Raw genomic sequence first — 19,399 nt, 5'->3', positions numbered from 1 at the left:
ACCGGACTTGTCTTGACTTAAGTCACCACAGGTTGGTGGGATCAGAATCAACCCAGCTCGAGCCGCTTCCAATCAAGACTGCAGCCTTCAAAAGCTGCTTTCTCTGTAACTTTCCTTTTCTTGTTCTCTCTCTTCCTCTATTTCTTTCTCTATTTCTTTCTCTCTTCATTTCTTTCTTTCTTTTTAGGTTATAGATCTTGGGATGGTGTAATAATAGTCTGTGGTGTGCAATAACCTGTGGTCTGTGCAGCCCTTTGAGACTCCTTGTGATTAAGGGCTATACAAATAAACATGCCTTGGCTTGACTCTGGGCAGCATGGCAGCGCAGTGTTTAGCGCGTGTGCGGCACAGTTCTGAGGTCATGAGACCAAACCTCCTGTATGGAGTTTGCATGTTCTCCTCGTGCTTGCCTGGGTTTCCTCTGGGAACTTCGTTTTCCTCCCACATTCCAAAAACATGCATGTCAGGTTAATTGTGAATGAGCGACTGGATTGTCTGTCTCTGTGTGCCCTGCGACTGGCTGGCAACCAGTTGAGAGTGTTTCCCATACCCACTGTCCGAGGATAGCTGGGATGGGCTCCATTGCCCCCGCGACCCTACTGAGGATAAGCGGTGAAGGTAATGGATGAATGGATGGATGACTTGACTCTTTAATCTACTTGTACCCATGAGAGTTTTTTTTCTGCCAGGGAATCAAGATTTTAAAACTTGTATTTTTCGGGATTGTCTCTGTAATATTAAATTGGTTTGTTGATATGAGACGTTTTTAAGTCGTAAATATGCAAAATTCACCAAAGGCCCGGAGCCTGGCTTGTGCAACTGGTTATAATGCCAGCAACCTTTTAGCTGAATGATGACAAATAACAATAAATAATCATCTTGAACCATTCCTCTTTATCTACTGCTGAGTCAGTTCCTATCTAACTATCTACAGGTACACCAAAGCCATATCACCCTTGTGGGAGGTGGATAGAGTTAAGAACCCACTCACATTCACAAAACATTATTTCCACTTTGTTATTCCCAACCTGACTTCGAACATTAAGCCCACAGCACAACAAAATATTTACAAATCACCATCGAATGGTGAGGCGGACGTGCTAAAAAGTCAGCAGCCTGCCTCCGCTCCTTCATTCAATTCATTTTAAAAACTCAGGTACTCTCTTTTACACCATTAAATGGTCTTCAGATTTTTAGTCTAGATGTATCTGTTGTGTACCCGTCCCACCAAGGACCCACATTCAGGCTGGACTCGATGAGGCCTTTATTGCAGTTGCGTTAGCAGCGCGCTGGAGACTGCAATGAGCGACACAACATTCACACACCATGTGGTCAGCAGCTCCGCTGCTTCTCAACATCGTAAGCATATCGAATAGTTTTCTTTTCAGTTGACATCCAATACAGTTAAGAAAATCAACTATTAAGATAATTTTTACATCCCTTTCAACAAGATACTTTTAACAAGTGGTCATGTAGTGGTCATCACTTTTACAATGAATTCAACTCGACATATTTTTTAATCTGAATTTTAACCATCATCATCCTTTTTATATACTGGACTGTCTCAGAAAATTAGAATATTGTGATAAAGTTCTTTATTTTCTGTAATGCAATTAAAAAAACAAAAATGTCATACATTCTGGATTCATTACACATCAACTGAACTATTTCAAGCCTTTTATTATTTGAATATTGCTGATTTTGGCTTACAGCTGAAAAAAACTCAAAAATCCTATCCCAAAATATTAGAATACTTCCTCAGACCAAGTAAAAAAAATAATTTTATAACAGCAAAACTAAATCAAACATTTGAAAATGTCCATTGATGCACTTAGTACTTGGTTGGGAATCCTTTTGCACGGATTACTGCATCAATCCGGCGTGGCATGGAGGCAATCAGCCTGTGGCATTGCTGAGGTGTTATTGATGCCCAGGATGCTTCGATAGCGGCCTTCAGCTCATTTGCATTTGTAGGTCTGGTGTCTTTCATCTTCTTCTTAACTATACCCCACAAATTCTCGATGGGGTTCAGGTCAGGGGAATTAGCAGGCCAATCAAGGACAGTGATGCCATGGTCAGTGCACCAGTTACTGGTGGTTTTGGCACTGTGGGCAGGTGCCAGATCATGCTGGAAAATGAAATCCTCATCTCCATAGAGCTTTTCAGCAGACGGAAGCATGTAGTGCTCTAAAATCTCTTGGTACACAGTTGCATTTACTCTGGACTTGATGAAACACAGTGGACCAACACCAGCAGCTGACATGGCTCCCCAAACCATTGCTGACTGTGGGAACTTCACACTGGATTTCAAGCAACTTGGATTTTGCTCTTCTCCAGCCTTTCTCCAGACTCTGGCGCCTTGACTTCCAAATGAAATGCAAAACTTGCTTTCGTCTGAAAAGAGGACTTTGGACCACTCTGCAACTGTCCAGTGCTTCTTCTCCATAGCCCAAGTCAGACGCTTCTTCCGTTGTCTTGAGTTCAGAAGTGGCTTGACCATGGGAATACGGCTATTGTAGCCCATTTCCCGGACACGTCTGTGAACTGTGGCTTTTGATACCTGGACTCCAGCTTCAGCCCACTGTCTTTGAAGCTCCCTCAAATTCTGGAAGCGGCTCTTCTTCACAATTTTGTTAAGGCTGCGGTCATCTCTTTTGGTTGTGCAGCGTTTCCGGCCACATTTTTCCCTTCCAACAGACTTTTTGTGGATATGCTTTGAAACTGCACTCTGTGAACAGCCTGCTCTTTGAGAAATTTCTTTTTGTGTCTTACCCTCCTGATGGAGGGTATCAATGATGGTCCACTGGACAGCAGTCAGATCAGCAGTGATTTAGTCTACTGAACCAAGCTGAGTGTTTTTAAGGCTCAGGAAACCCTCGCAAGGTGTTTCGAGTTAATTAGATGATTCAGGTGATTAGTTGAATAGCCTACTTGTATACTTTTTCATGATATTCTAATATTTTGAGATAGGATTTTTGAGTTTTCTTAAGCTGTAAGCCAAATTCAGCAATATTAAAATAATAAAAGGCTTGAAATAGTTCAGTTGATGTTTAATGAATCCAGAATGTATGACATTTTTGTTTTTTTAATTGCATTACAGAAAATAAAGAACTTTATCACAATATTCTAATTTTCTGAGACAGTCCAGTATATATATATATATATATATGTGTGTGTATATATATATGTGTGTGTATATATATATATGTGTGTGTATATATATATGTGTGTGTGTATATATATATATATATATATATATATATATATATATATATATATATATATATATATATATATATATATGTGTGTGTATATATATATATATATATATATATATATATATATATGTATGTGTATGTAAACACATCGGTAATTGCACTACTTGTAGATGTTATGTTACTTTTTAAATTCAATTCAATTTTAAATTATTTGCTGCCAGGACCAGAACAGAAACAGGACCCAATTCCGTTACGTTTCTCACAAGCACAAGTTTATTGGAGGAAAGTGGAAGGGCTACGCCCACAATCCGGTGTTCGCTGGACGCGGGAAGCAAGTCGCTATCGTACTCGGATTGAGATTCAAACACGGAAGTGGATCTTCCGTAGCAAGCAATGGTGGTGTCAGGGACAGAAAAACAGGTTAGTAGGAGAGCAAAAACGTGGTCAGGGTCAGAAACGGGTCGTAAGCCAGAACGGGAGAGTAGACGTAATCGGGGACAAACAGAGGTCGTAAGCCGGGACGCGAGAGCAGACGTGGTCAGGATCAAAACGGGTCGTAGCCGGAGACATACGGGAGCAAAAAATGGGACAGGTGGGAGTCAGGGTTGAAAAAGGCCTGCCTAATATTCACTGAGGTTTGCAGACGGACTGACCACAGGGGACTGACAGGACAGGGTTCAAGTAATGACAGGGAGCCAATCAGAACCCGCGGCTAGTGACGCCAAACGAGCGGGCACAGCTGAATCACATCAGTTCAAAAACCTGACCAAGGTATGGGGTCTTTCCTGATTGGAAGGTGCGTCATATGGATTCCCAGGGGTTTGGTGGACTTCTTTTTCTTGTTTTAAATATCTCACAGAGATGTGAGGAGTGTGATTGCGATATCTCACTTAGTGGCAGTTATCGCGAACACAATTTCCAATCTCCCCCCCAAAAACTTTTGATTTCCGAAACAAAATTCTATTTCACTAAAACACAAAATACTCATTAAAAAGAATACAAATTAAATAGTATGTTCACCCCCATTTTCCAGGTGGGTTACATTGTCTTTAAATATGATGACGATATAAATTATTTCAATTGTTTTTTTTTTTCTTTTGTATCTTTTTTTAGCTTTGCAAATATTTTGTTGTGCTGTGGGCTTAATGTTTGGAGTCAGGTTGGGAATAACAGAGTGGAAATTTGACGCACTCACCCTGGCTCAGCAGCATGATGACGACTAGAGTGACAAGCAGGACCTTCATGATATTCCTACGACTGGAAACCCTTGCACAACTACATAAACACGTTGCAACACAGGAACAGCCTGACGTGTTGAGCCAAGAAGGCAGACTCAAATATTTTTCCATGTAACGGGTGTAATAATAACTTGTTTCGTTGAAATTCCTACTGAAATATTTTTGTATAGTTGTGAATAGGTGTCCTGCAATGACGAGTCCAACAACGCCACTTGCTGGTATGGGGTAAAATTTAGTTTAGCCTCTGATTTTATGACCGGAATGCAGATATTGTTGACAGTGTCCAGCGCGCTGCTAACTGTCAGGACCAGAACGGAAACAGGACCCACTTGCGTGCGTTTCTCTCATTTTTTTGGGAAGAAGGGAAAGGATTGTACACACGATCCGTAGATCGCAGGTCGCGGGGAGTAGGTTGCTCAGACGCGGAAGTGGTATTTCCGTGGCGAGCGATGGCGGTGTCGAGAGTGGAAAAAACAGATCAGGAGCCGGGAAAACAGACGGGAATCAGAACAGGAGAGATTCATGGTTAAGAAGCTTGCCTAGCGTAAGCTGAGGTCCGCAGACAGACTGACAACCGGTGACAGGAAGACGGGGGTACAAAAAGTGACAGGTAGCCAATCAGCGTCCGAGGCAGTTGCCGCCAAAGGAGCAGACTCAGGTGCCTCGCATCAGTAATCATGACACTAACGGTAAGCCACGATCTTTTGGTGCTCCGCAAAAATTAAAACCACAACTGACAAATCTCGCAACATACACAGTATTTTAATTTATATTGTCAAGCTATTTGGATTTATTTTTGTTTTGTTTCTGTCGCCATGTATGTTAATTTTGCCATACGTTGTACTGTATCGAAATGCTAATTTCCCTCACGGATGTTGAGAACCAGCGGAGGTGCTAATCACATGATGTGTGTATGTTGTGTCGCTCATTGCAGGTAAATTGTTCCTGTTTTTACACTCGTTGTTGAAATTCTTTCTATTTTTACAAATACTGGACTGTCTCAGAAAATTAGAATATTGTGATAAAGTTCTTTATTTTCTGTAATGCAATTAAAAAAACAAAAATGTCATACATTCTGGATTCATTACACATCAACTGCTCAAACAGACACCGCACAAAAAAAAACAAAAAAAAAAAAAACAAACACTACCTCATACGAATATAATGTTACTCATGTCTTTTTCTTGCACATGTCGACTGCACTACGTTTAATGCTCAAATTGCACAATGTCTGACCATTTCCTGTTTCATGCTGACTATTTTTGCACTATGATGACTTTGCACCAAATGCAATATTGCACAACCGTCACGATACCGACGTTATCACGACAACCCTGTATGTAACATCCCACATGCCGACATTTCTTGTGTAAATACCATGTAAATTATAACTATAGCCTTATCCCCCTTGTCTTATAACATTATCTTCTCTGTTCCTTTATCTTCTTGCTCATACCTCACTTGAATGTGTAAAACTGGAGTGTCATGCCCAATTTCGTTGTCACAATATGTTAGCCCATTTGTAACAATGACAATAAAGGTATATTCTATTCTATTCTATTCTAATGTATATATATATATATATATATATATATATATATATATATATATATATATATATATATATATATATATATATATATATATATACTGGTATATATATATATATATACATTACAAAACACCAGACGATTTGTTATTTACGGTGCAAATACATATCACGACTTGACAAATAGGTGCAGCAAATAGCTGTGGGGAAAAAGCTGTCTCTGAGTCTATTTGTTTTGGCTCAAATGAATCTGTATCTGGGCAGCACGGTGGGGCAGTGGTTAGCGCGTGTGCGGCACAGTTCTGAGGTCATGAGATCGAACCTCCTGTGTGGAGATTGTATGTTCTCCTCGTGCTTGCGCGGGTTTCCTCCGGGCACTCCGGTTTCCTCCCACATTCCAAAAAACGTGCATATCAGGTGAATTGGCCGGTCCAAATTGTCCCTAGGTGTGAATGAGCGAGCGAATTGTCCGTCCCTGTGTTCCCTGCGACTGTCTGGCAAACAGTTCAGGGTGTCCCCTGCCAACTGCCCGATGATAGCTGGGATGGGCTCCAGCACCCCTACTGAGGATAAGCGGTGCAGATAATGGATGTATGGAATCTGTATGCTTACCAAAGGGTAGCAGGCTGAACAAATGGAAACCAGGGTGAGTGATGTCCTTAATGATGGCTTTTGTTCTGTTCAGGCATCTGGTATTGTAGATGTCATGTGAGGAAGGCAGTGGGACGCCAGGGTTTTTTTGTGCAGTATCTGTCACCCTCTGCAGCCTCATCCTGTCTGCTACTGTGCAGCTTGAGGCCACACTGACACATCGTAGGTTAGTAAACTCTATAGTGAAACAGTTGAATATCACCAGCGGCCTCTTGCTCAGCTGTTCCTTTTATAGTACTAAATTAAGAGATGAGAGATAAGTAGATGATGTATTAATGTTTTTAGTGTATTTCACAGCTGATTTAAGACATGGGTCTCCACCAACTCGCTGAAATGTGGCGTGTTACCTGAAAGCTAACACAAGTTATGTGCGCAGCACCGAGGCCCCTGAAACATGATGTTGGCAAAGTATGGTCCGAACCTTGAAAAATCAGGAATGGTTCCAAAATTGCGAAATAATTCATTTCAGGGAAATAACTTTTATTATGTTTTCTCTTTTCTCCTTCTCACTGTTCATCTCTTTCTTTTTTATTTTTCTCTCTCCTCTTTCTTTCCCTCTCCCTCTATTTATTTATTGTTCTGTCTTATTTTTTCTCTAATCACCTTATCTCTCCCCTCTTTTCTCACTCCTTTTTCTCTGACTCTCTCCCTGTCTTTTTCACACCCAATCTTTTACTCTTGCTTTCTCTCCTCTTTTTCTTTATCTCAATAGGTCTCAATGTATTTCTCTTTGTTTCTTCCTTTCTTTCTTTTTCTGCCCCTTTCTCATTTTTTCTTTCTCTTCTTCTCTCCCTTTTACCTTCTCTCACTACTGTGCTTTCTCTCTCTGCATTGTGCTTTCTCTTTCTTTCTCCATTTTTCTCTATCTCTCTGTCCTTCTTTCTCTCTCTTACTTGTTCTCTGTATTTTTATATATACAGGGAGTGCAGAATTATTAGGCAAGTTGTATTTTTGAGGATTAATTTTATTATTGAACAACAACCATGTTCTTAATGAACCCAAAAGTCTCATTAATATCAAAGCTGAATATTTTGGAAGTTGGAGTGGGGCTTTTTTAGTTTTAGCTATTTTAGGAGGATATCTGTGTGTGCAGGTGACTATTACTGTGCATAATTATTAGGCAACTTAACAAAAAACAAATGTATACCCATTTCAATTATTTATTTTGATCAGGGAAACCAATATAACAGCTCAACATTCACAAATATACATTTCTGACATTCAAAAACAAAACAAAAACAAATCAGTGACCAATATAGCCACCTTTCTTTGCAAGGACACTCAAAAGCCTGCCATCCATGGATTCTGTCAGTGCTTTGATCTGTTCACGATCAACATTGCGTGCAGCAGCGACCACAGCCTCCCAGACACTGTTCAGAGAGGTGTACTGTTTTCCCTCCTTGTAAATCTCACATTTGATGAGGGACCACAGGTTCTCTATGGGGTTCAGATCAGGTGAACAAGGAGGCCATGTCATTAGTTTTTCTTCTTTTAGACCCTTTCTTGGCAGTCACGCTGTGGAGTACTTGGATGCGTGTGATGGAGCGTTGTCCTGCATGAAAATCATGTTTTTCTTGAAGGATGCGGACTTCTTCCTGTACCACTGCTTGAAGAAGGTGTCTTCCAGAAACTGGCAGTAGGACTGGGAGTTGAGCTTGAGTCCATCCTCAACCCGAAAAGGCCCCACAAGCTCATCTTTGATGATACCAGCCCATACCAGTACCCCACCTCCACCTTGCTGGCGTCTGAGGCGGACTGGAGCTCTCTGCCCTTTACCGATCCAGCCACGGGCCCATCCATCTGGCCCATCAAGACTCACTCTCATTTCATCAGTCCATAAAACCTTAGAAAAATCCGTCTTGAGATTTTTCTTGGCCCAGTCTTGACGTTTCAGCTTGTGTGTCTTGTTCAGTGGTGGTCGTTTTTCAGCCTTTCTTACCTTGGCCATGTCTCTGAGTATTGCACACCTTGTGCTTTTGGGCACTCCAGTGATGTTGCAGCTCTGAAATATGGCAAAACTGGTGGCAAGTGGCATCTTGGCAGCTGTACGCTTGACTTTTCTCAGTTCACGGGCAGTTATTTTGCGCCTTGGTTTTTCTACACGCTTCTTGCGACCCTGTTGACTATTTTGAATGTAACGCTTGATTGTTCGATGATCACGCTTCAGAAGCTTGGCAATTTTAAGAGTGCTGCATCCCTCTGCAAGATATCTCACTATTTTTGACTTTTCAGAGCCTGTCAAGTCCCTCTTCTGACCCATTTTGCCAAAGGAAAGGAAGTTGCCTAATAATTATGCACACCTGATATAGGGTGTTGATGTCATTAGACCACACCCCTTCTCATTACAGAGATGCACATCACCTGATATGCTTAATTGGTAGTAGGCTTTCGAGCCTATACAGCTTGGAGTAAGACGACATGCATAAAGAGGATGATGTGGTCAAAATACTCATTTGCCTAATAATTCTGCACTCCCTGTAGTATTTTCTTTTTTCTCTTCTTTTTTCCGCTTTGATACCATATTTTTCTTCGTTTAACTTTTTTCTTACTTTCTTTCTCTCTCTCTCTCTTTCTCACACTCAATCTTTTACTCTCTCTTTCATCTCTCGTTCTCCTCTCTTTCTTGATCTCTATCTGTCTTTCTTGCTTTATTTCTGTTTCTTCCTCTCTTTTTTATTCCGCCTCTGTTCTCGTATCTCACTTTCTTACGCAGTCTCCTGTTCTCTCTTGTTTTTTCTCCCCCTCTTTCTTTATTTATCTTTCTGTTAAATCTACTCATGTGACCCCCATGAGATTTTGTTCTATCATGTCGCCCACAGCTAAAATAAATTTGACACCCCTCCCTCGGGGAAAAAAAAGTGATTTAATGCTATTTTGTCACATCCACAGACACAACAAAAGCAGAGTCTTTGTCTGTTTTATGAGTCCCAGAGGAAGGCTTCGTTTCTCAATAGTTGCACCAACTTGTGGTTAAAAGGCGCATAGAAGTGGCGTAGAATATGTCGTGTGGCCGGTAACATGGGGCCCAGGTTCTTGTCAGCTGGCCTTCTGCTGTTGGAGGCGGGGTTTCTGTTCAGCTCTGACACCATTGGCTGGCTCAGGGGCCCTGTTGGTGAAATACCACATTTTTTTCTAATTAAAAGGGACAGTGTGTAATACTTAATGCCTCCTAGTTGTACAAAAATGTTATTCAGTAATAAAAAATAAAGATTTAAATCATGGTTCATGAATCCCTGAACCACTTGGGTTATAGGGGCACCACTTTTTGCAGTGTGTCTTGGGCAAGTTCAGCCTGGCGGTGCCCCCTACATGAAACAAATAGCAATGGTCCCCATGTTTATCAGTAGCAGGAGAAGCCTACTGATCTGATTCAGATACAGCATCTACATCATCTGGGCGCCGTTGTTCTTCAATGCAATGTGTTCTATAGAGATGAGCCGCGACATGTGATGAAATTAATACTATTACTTTGGTAAAAACTATTGAGAAGATCGGGAAAAAAACAACAACGGAGTCTTCCCGCACCACTAAGGAGAGTTTAACATAAACAATCAAGCAATTAGCCACCTATGCCATAAATACTCCAGGCTCCCACATCATGCCGCTGATGGTTTTTTGCCAAGACTACAAGCTTTGCCTCCCATGAGTTCCTTCATCCCACTAGTTTACCCACTACAAGACCTGCCACTTCAAACTCATTTTGTAAGGTACTCATAGATCTTCCTTTCTAGGGTTTAAGCTTCTCCAAATTATTTTTCGCGTATGAAATAAATTGACTACTGCATTATTGGAAAAGTTGTACGGTTGTTTTTACAAACATTTTTACATGAGATTTCCAACTATTGTGACAAAATAATAACATTTTCAGATTCAGATTCAGATTTAGATTTACTTTATTGTCATTCGTGTACACGTGTATACAGAACGAAATGTCGATACATCTGACCCCCACAGTTTCTTTGAACGTCAGCCGGGATATATAAGATTAACCATGTCTTCGTCAGAATTTTAGCGCAGCAGTTCGTCATCTCGCGGTTCGATGCCACTTCCAGTTGTTAAATGGTCCAGTTTAATGTCCAGAGAGCGAACGTTGGAGAGGAAAATGGATGGGAGAGGGGTTTTGCAGGGTTTAGCCTTCAGCCTAGCTGTTGGCCCGGCCCGACAACCTTGCTTCCTCGTCCGGCGGTCACGCCGCTGTCTTGCCACTCTGCTTCGCTGCTTTGTAGGCCGCTGGGTCTTGTTGACATAGCAGTCCGTGGCTAATAAACACTCCCGAGTGGTCGTTGCACCGAGCGCTTGATGTCTGGATGATCGCATATCCAGCAAAAAAAACTGCGATCGTATCTTAATCTGCAGTTCGAGCCGACTTTGTGCGCCGTCAAAACTGAGTCGAAGACTGGGTCTTATGGCCGACGTGTAAAAAACTGTAGCGAGCCGATGTGGCCGCAGCCGAACAGGGGCGCCGCCATATTGAATTTTGTGGAGTTTGTACTTGGTTACTCAATACAGAACTGTATTTAATCACAGTTTTTAGTGGAATTACATTGTTGGCAACAGGCTTGACTTGATATATATGGAAATTATTTGAATGCACAACACAAGACCTATCAAAGACACCCCCCAAAAAAACTGTCTTTCTTGTCTCTTTTTCTGGACTTTCTACTCCTTTTCCCTGTTTTTCTCCACTCTGTTTCTCTTTAAAAATCCCTTTTTACTGTATTATTTTCTCGTTTTGTTTATTTTCTTCAAGCTTTCCATTTTTTTAATATTGCCTTTTTTCTTCTTTTCTTCTGTATTTTTTTCTCTCTTCTTTGTTTTTTCCTCTTTTGCTTGTTTTTTATCCTGCTTTTTTTCTTTTCTCTCTTTTCCCTTTTTTCATTTTGTGTCAGGACCAGAACGGAAACAGGACCCAATTGCCAAGTTTTATTAAAGGAAAGAGAAAGGGTTGCGCCCATGATCCGGGGATTGCTGGACGCGGGAAGCAGGTCGGGAAGCAGATCTCTGTGGCGAGCGACGGCGGTGTCGAGAACGGAAAAACAGGTCAGTAGCCGGGAAGGGAGTGCAAAAACGTGGTTGGGTCGTAAGCGAGTCGTAAGCAAGGAGAGGAGAGTAGACAGGGTAGGGGACAAAAAGAGGTCTAAAGCCGGGAGTGAGTGGACATGGTCAGCATCAAAAACGACCCCTTCTTTTAAGCCATTTTGTGCATAATGTTACATAATTAATAACATATGTATTAAAGCGACAAAAACAACCTGAAAGGCAGTTTGGGAGCTGAGCCGAAAGATGTTGCTGACTTTACTCAACTTCATGCAGCCTCGTCATTGACTTCAAAATACCGCATTTCAAAACACCACCAAGAGAACCCGTGTTGTTTTCACCTGCCTGCACTGTCACTGGATATAATTTCCTGTGCTCAAAAGGAACAAAATACGTTCCGGGCAATCGTTCGTAAGTTGAATTTGTTTCTTCAGTGCTATTTTTGCATGGAATGTATGTATAAGGTTTTATAAGTACGTTTAAGGCTTGTATAAGTAAACTATTGTTTTATACTAAAAAATAAACATTTAATAAAATAATATCCTCTACAAAGATAAATAAATTGAAGTTTAACTTACTTTTAGAAATATGCTCAAAAAGTTAGGCTACGTCCTCCCCCGTGGTAGAAAGTGGCCGAAAAAAATTGATCCTACCGTTTTTTTCTCGCATCAAGCTTTCTTATCCCACTTTCATTTCAAATGAAACGGCTCACCTCCACTTTACACTCTATACCAGGGGTGACAAAGAGGCAGCCCGCGGGCCGGATTCAGTCCCGCTAAGGGATTGAATCCGGCCAGCGAGCGACGCTGAGGGAAGCACAAGAGAAAAACGAGCTGCAGATTGAAATATGTCCACTTGATGTTGCCTCCCACAAATGCTGCACTTGTATCTCTCTCTCTCTCTCTCTCTCTCTCTCTCTCTCTTTCTATGTTTTGCTTTGTCTCTTTCTTTCTTTGCATCTTTAGACCTTCTTTTGCTCTTTCTCTTGCTTTCCCATTCTCTCTTTTGCCTCTTCTCTCTTTCTCTTCTCTTTTCTCTCCTTCTCTCTTTCTATTTCTCTTTGGATTTCTCTCTCTTTCTTTCCCCCTCTCTCACTATTTCTCTCTTATCTCTTTTGTTTCGCACATTCTCTCTCTCTCTATTTCTTTGTCCCACCTTCTCTCTTTTTCTCTCCCTCTCTCTTTCTTATTTCTTTCTCTCTTTTTTCTTCTTCTCTAATCTACTAGTCCGGCCCCCAAGAGAATGTTTGTTCTATCACATGACCCCTGAGTTAAAATTAGTTTAACAGCCCTGTTTTATACGAACCATGTTGAATGGATGCACGAGATATCGAACAATAAAAATGCCAAAATTCTTAGCGCGCTGGGGATGCAGTATAGTATGTTTACACACGAACTAGGAAGAGGAAGCCGGATTTCTTCTTCGGGATGGATGCTGGGTGAGCTCTCACAGCGCCACACGCTGGCAGAAGCGCTATAGCACTGTCCTGTACTAGGAAAAAGGTGCACAATACGAAATCTAACTAATAGCTATTTTCTGATATTTTTGAACATCCCGAAGAAAATGTTTGTATGTACTGTTGTTCTTTTTTTGAATGTAGTAAGTAGGGGAGCGTGAGTATGTATTTTCGTTTATTGTAAAGTCATTTGAAAAAACTTGTATTTTTTATTGTTTTAAATTATACACTATTCTGTTTGGTCCACTATATATCTATCTCAACCTCTATTTCAATATTTGAATATACTGTTTGAATGAATCTGCATCGGGGCAGCACGGCGGCGCAGTGGTTAGCGCGTGTGCGGCACTCTTCTGGGGTCATGATAATGAACCTCCTGTGTGGAGTTTGCATGTTCTCCCCGTGCTTGCGTGGGTTTCCTCCGGGCACTCCGGTTTCCTCCCACATTCCAAAAACATGCATGTCAGGTTAATTGGCCTAACCAAATTGTCCCTCGGTGTGAATGAGCGGTGTGAATGGTGGTCTGTCACTGTGTGCCCCGTGACTGGCTGGCAACCAGTTCAGGGTGTCCCTTGCCCACTGCCCGAAGACAGCTGAGATGGGCTCCAGCACCCTCGCAGCCCTACTGAGGATAAGCGGTGCAGATAATGGACTGATGGATATTTGAGGATATTAAAAATGAGATTTTTAAAATACTGATGCATCAATTAAGTGAAAGAATAATCAACTTGCTTATTGAAGTAATCATTTGTTGCTACCCTAAAAGCTGCTCTTTACAGTTTTGTTCTTTTATGATGTGGAAAATATAGTATTGCTGAAGAAAGCTGAGGTTCGCAGACGGACTGACAACCGGTGACAGGAAGACGGGGGTATTAGAAGCGACAGGCAGCCATTCAGCATTCGAGGTAGGTGGTGCCAAAGGAGCAGACTCTGCCAGCAACAGCAGATTTCCAGATTTCTGCCAAGGACGCTTCTAACTATTGAGCTGACTTTTCGATTTAATAGCTCTTATGGCTCGACCTTGAGCACTTACCTATGCCGAGGAACTGGAAGACCGTGTGCATAGTAGACGTCCTATTGGAAGCGTGGTCCTCAAGCCTCAAAACCAGGATCTGCTCGTGCCCAAAGACGCTAAACCAGTCCAACAGGTAGACCACGTAGAGGCCCACCTGCAGTCGCACCTGCAAAAACAAAATAACTAGCATACAACTTTTAGTTGGGTTACTTTTAGTCAATAAAATATTTTCTTTGAAAATACATTCTCTTAATTTGTCATGGTTTGGCACCTGCAGACCCTCTCCTTCTCTAAAGATGGCAGCATTACCCCATTTTTCAGTCCCACTGACTACTCCTTTCCCTAGGTGATTTTCAATCAGACAATTAGTCGCCTCCATCAAAAATACTCCAGGCTCCCACCTCACGCTGAAGCTTTTTGATTCCTGACGACATTCACCCGCCAAGACTACAAGCCTCGCCTCCCACGACTACTTTCTTCAGGACCCTCCTTGTTCCAAATTCACCCACACCAAGAAGTGCCACTCCAACTACATTTTTAAAGAAACTCCCAAATCTCCTTGTTGGGGTTGGTTAGGTTCTCATTCTGTCACCTTGTTGTCCTGCATTTGGGTCTGTCCATTACCTTCTGAAAGAATTGTAATTCACCATTCTTCTCATTTCAGGTTCCTGAAATAAATAGTCACTAAAAGGCAGCCAATATTGGCAATGGCTACCACCTTGAGTACTTTTACTATTGAAAAAGCTTGGTATCAAGATTGATACCAATACCTGGTATCGCTATGTGTGGTTTCCATGATTGATACAGTCATACCTGTCATGATTACTGATGCGAGGCACCTGAGCCTGCTCCTTTGGCAATCGCTGATTGGCTCCCTGTCACTTTTTAAACCCCCGTCTTCCTGTCACCGGTGGTCAGTCCGTCTGAGAACCTCAGCTCACGCTAGGCAAGCCTTTCGACCCTGACTCTCTCCTTCCAAGATTCCTGTTTGATTCCGATACAGCACCCCTTTTCTGAACTTGACTACGTTTTTGGTCCCCCTTACCGGCCATCGATCTTTTTTTCCCCGCTCTCGACGCTGCCTTGGCTCAGCACGGAAATACCACTTTCGCGTCTGAGTATCCTGCTCCCCACGATCAAAGATTTCCTTCCTTCTTCCTAATTAAACTAAGAGAAACGGACCCAAGTGGGTCCTGTCTTCATTCTGGTCTTGACAATACCTCTACTTACGTATTTAATTTGTTCCGGGAGTAGATTTGTAACCTGAAAATTTGTAAGTCGAGGCGCCTTTTCAATGTAAATTCGCTAATGCGTTCCAAGAAATGCAAAAGTATGATTTTTTTTAATAAAACATTAAAAAAGCATCAGAACATGATCGAAGTTAATAAAATAATTGCAATACCAAACAATCAACTTAAAACGAGAGGCACACGATGTAAAAATTCAAAGAAAGGAAATAAATAAAAATATTCTCGTACTTTTTAACTGGCCTTCTTTGTTTACTGGTCCTCAGCAGTGTTTTTTGCGTCCTGTAGTTTTGGGTTTTTTTTGTCCCTTAATCCACACAAGTAACAACCTCTCCATCTCATCGTTCACAGGCAATCTTTAGACGTCAAAAACTCAATTGAGTCAGCTGCTGAATGAAATTAAATGAAATGATCTGCACTTATATAGCGCGTTTCAAGTCAATGACTTGTCAAAGCGCTTTACAGTGTGCTTCACATTTCCTAATAGCGGCGTTGTATTGCAGCCATGTAAGACGCTAACCTGCTTATTGGGGGTATTAGGGGTTCAGTGTCTTACCCAAGGACACTCCGACATGTAACACGGACAAGCCGGGATTCGAACTGGGATCCCTTGATCCCAAGACGAGCACTCTACCTCCTGAGCTACTGCCGCCCCAAGCTGAAATTTAGAATTGGGTGAGATTGGGCCAAAAGGGGTTTTCCACAAAAACAGCGCTGATAAAAACATTCTGTTGTTCTATGAGGGACAGTGCTTTATATTTGTCCACTAGAAGTCGCTGTTATGTGTAGTGCAACCTAAAATAAGCCAAAAGAAGACTACAAACTACGGAGACTCAAAGTGAGCAAAAAATATTATTTTTCTTTTACACAGCATTGCTCCAAAAATAAGTAAGGGAAAAGTTTTTGTTTTTTTAAAAGGAATCAAATGGAGACAAGAAAAAATAAAAAAAAGAGGCAAAAAATAAAAACGGAATATAAACAAAAGTAGGGGGAAAGAAAGCAAAAAAGGAACATACAGACACGGAAAGAAAAATGACTGAGCTTCTCACCTTATCTCTAAGGGAAAACCCAGACACCCTGCGGAGGAAACTCATTTCGGCCACTTGTATCCGGGATCGTGTTCTTTTGGTCATAACCCACAGTTCATCACCATAGGTGAGGGTAGGAACGTAGATCGACCGGTAGATCGAGAGCTTTGCCTTTCGGCTCAGCTCCCTCTTCACCACGACGGACCCTTCTCACCGGGCACGAATCCGACTTACTGCCGGCAATGCGGACCGGGCAGACCGTGCATACAGGGACCGCACAGCCCGGATAAGACGCGGTACCCCATACTCCCGAAGCACCCCCCACAGGGCCTCCCGAGGAACACGGTCGAATGCCTTCTCCATGTCCACAAAACACATGTAGACCGGACAGGCAAACTCCCATGCACTCTCAAGGACCCAGCAGATGGTGTAGAGCTGGTCCAGTGTTCCACGGCCAGGACGAAAACCATACTATTCCTCCTGAATCCGAGACTCGACCTCCTGGCGGACCCTCCTCTGTAGTTGGAAAACACTCTCTGGTCCCCCTTCTTTAAGAGGGGAACCACCACCCCAGTCTGCCAGTCCAGAGGCACTGGCCCCGACGTCCACGCAATGTTGCAGAGGCGGGTCAACCATGACACGCCCACAACATCCAGAGCTCCGGGCGGATCTCATCGACCCCCGGGGCCCTGCCACAGAGGAGCTTTTTGACCACCTCGGTGACTTTAACCTAAGAAATGCGAGAGCCCAACTCAGAGTCCTCTGGCTCTGCTTCCCCAGAGGAAGACGTGTCGGTGGGATTGAGGAGTTCTTCGAAGTACTCCGCCCACCGATTCACAACGTCCCGGGTCGAGGTCAGCAGCGCCCCATCGGCACTATACACAGTGTCGATGGCACACCGCTTCCCCCCCTAAGACGCCGAATGGTGGACCAGAATTTCCTCGAAGCCGTTCGGAAGTCGGCTTCCATGGCCTCGCCAATCTCCTCCCATGCTTGAGTTTTTGCCTTGGCAAACGCCAAAGCCGCATTCCGCTTGGCCAGCCGATACCTGCCAGCTGCTTCCAGAGTCCCACAGGCCAGGAAGGCCCGATAAGACTCTTTCTTCAGCTTGACGGCATCGCTCACCGTCAGTGACCACCAACGGGCCTGAGGGTTGCCGCCGCGGCAGGCACCGACTACCTTACGGCCACCATTCCGATCAGCCGCTTCAACAATGGAGGCGCGGAACATGGTCCACTCGGACTCAATGTCCCCCGCCTCCCTCGGGACATGGGCAAAGTTCTGCCAGAGGTGTGAATTGAAACTTCTTCTGACAGGAGATTCTGCTAGCCGTTCCCAACAGACCCTCACAACACGCTTGGGTCTGCCGGGTCGGTCCGGCATCTTCCCCCACCATCGGAGCCAAACTCACCACCAGGTGTTGATCAGTTGACAGCTCCGGCCCTCTCTTCACCTGAGTGCCCAGAACATGCGGCCGCAGGTCCGACAAAACGACAACAAAGTCGATCATCGAACTACGGCCTAGGGTATCCTGGTGCCAAGTGCACATGTGGACACCCTTATGTGTGAACATGGTGTTCATTATGGACAAACCATGATGGGCACAGAAGTCCAATAACGAGACACCACTCGGATTCAGGTCAAGGGGGCCGTTCTTCCCAATCACGCTCCTCCAGGTCTCACTGTCATTGCCCACGTGAGTGTTGAAGTCTCCCAGCAGTACAAGGGAGTCCCCAGGGGGCGCGCTCTCAAGCACACCCTCTGAGGACTCCAAGAAGGGTGGGTACTCTGAACTGCTATTTGGTGCATAAGCACAAACAACAGTCAGGACCCGTCCCCCCACCAGAAGGCGGAGGGAGGCTACGCTTTCGTCTACCGGGGTGAACCCCAACGTACAGGCGCTAAGCCATTGAGGCAACTAATTTGCCCACACCGGCTCTGCGCCTCTCACCACGGGCAACTCCAGAGTGGAAGAGAGTCCAAACCCTCTCGAGAGGAATGGTACCAGAGCCAAAACCGTGCGTGGAGGTGAGTCCGACTATATTCTCAACCTCACACACCAACTCGGGCTCCTTCCCTGCCAGAGAGGTAACATTCCATGTCCCAAAAGCTAGTTTCTGTAGCCGGGGATCGTCATGCCAAGGACCCCTCCCTTGGCCGCTACCCAGCTCTCTACGCACCTGACCCCTTTGGCCCCTCCTACAGGTGGTGAGCCCATGGGAAGAGGGTCCCACGTCGTCCCTTCGGGCTGTATTAAGGATGGATAATCAGAATATATAACAGAACAACACTTTAGATTTAAGTTTATTATAAATCTTATAATATTCATTGCATGTATATGACTTTGCTGTTTTCCATCTGCCATCAGTATGTACCTGTATTTACTCATCTTCATTCATGCAATGTTTGTGTTGCGTCGTCTGCTACAAGCCATGTGAACTCTTTCCACAATGCTTTTAATGTATGTTTACGTTTTGTAGCTTCATCAATTTTGTTAACTTCTTTTGAATATTTCTTCTGCGGCTGATGTTTTGGCTTGATTCTTAACCACACATTTTGTTCTCGGTGCGTCTACTTTGGAAAACGATATGCAAATGCACAACCTCATAATGCTCGGGAAAATCCGGAAGCACAAAGTTATTTGATGCAGGCTCCTCATTGGCTGCAGAGTATGCATATTGCCAAACTAATCGAAATTTCCAATCCAAACGAACAATTCAAAATCGGAATAAAGCAAACATGTAACAAGCTACCATTCCATCCTGTAAAAATGAAAAAAATAAAGAACGAAAGATTTTTTTTCTTAAAAAAGTTGTCGGCCACCCGGGCGGAGACGTTTTGTAAGTTGTACGCCCGACGTAAAAGATGCACGCCCCGGGCGTCCGGGCAGATGTTATTTTAGATATTGACGTAATACAGTGTTAATAATTTTACAAATAAGTTTCAATGGAGTTTAAGTC

General features: G+C 43.2%; 1 protein-coding gene and 1 long non-coding RNA gene across 4 annotated transcripts in view; one reads left to right on the top strand and one right to left on the bottom strand.

The window, feature by feature from the left end:
- The window catches only part of LOC148347054 (uncharacterized), a 47,294-nt gene that overhangs the window by 12,222 nt on the left and 15,673 nt on the right, over positions 1-19,399 (top strand). Inside the window, exons 2-4 of one of the 3 annotated variants that reach the window (XR_015848134.1) lie at positions 11,407-11,696; positions 13,959-14,054; positions 14,155-14,337. This is a non-coding gene — a long non-coding RNA (uncharacterized LOC148347054). Of the gene's footprint in view, positions 1-11,406; positions 11,697-13,958; positions 14,338-19,399 lie in introns of those variants that run through there. The other 2 variants (XR_015848133.1, XR_015848135.1) reach the window with 2 other exon arrangements.
- Positions 9,417-19,399, bottom strand: part of LOC148347053 (carbohydrate sulfotransferase 15-like) — a 65,805-nt gene continuing 55,822 nt past the window's right edge. The window contains exons 7-8 of the mRNA XM_088324157.1: positions 14,183-14,330; positions 9,417-9,762 (exon numbers count right to left, since the gene is read on the bottom strand). Of these exons, the coding sequence (XP_088180283.1) occupies positions 9,575-9,762; positions 14,183-14,330 (336 nt within the window). The 3' untranslated portion in view covers positions 9,417-9,574. The remainder of the gene's footprint in view (positions 9,763-14,182; positions 14,331-19,399) is intronic.

The sequence above is a fragment of the Urocampus carinirostris genome, chromosome 19, assembly GCF_059441175.1.
Source record: "Urocampus carinirostris isolate Australia breed hairy pipefish chromosome 19, RoL_Ucar_1.0, whole genome shotgun sequence".
NCBI classification, from domain to species: Eukaryota; Metazoa; Chordata; class Actinopteri; order Syngnathiformes; family Syngnathidae; genus Urocampus; species Urocampus carinirostris.
The sequence above is the reverse complement of the archived record's forward strand: the minus strand, read 5'-3'. Positions and strand labels throughout refer to the sequence as shown.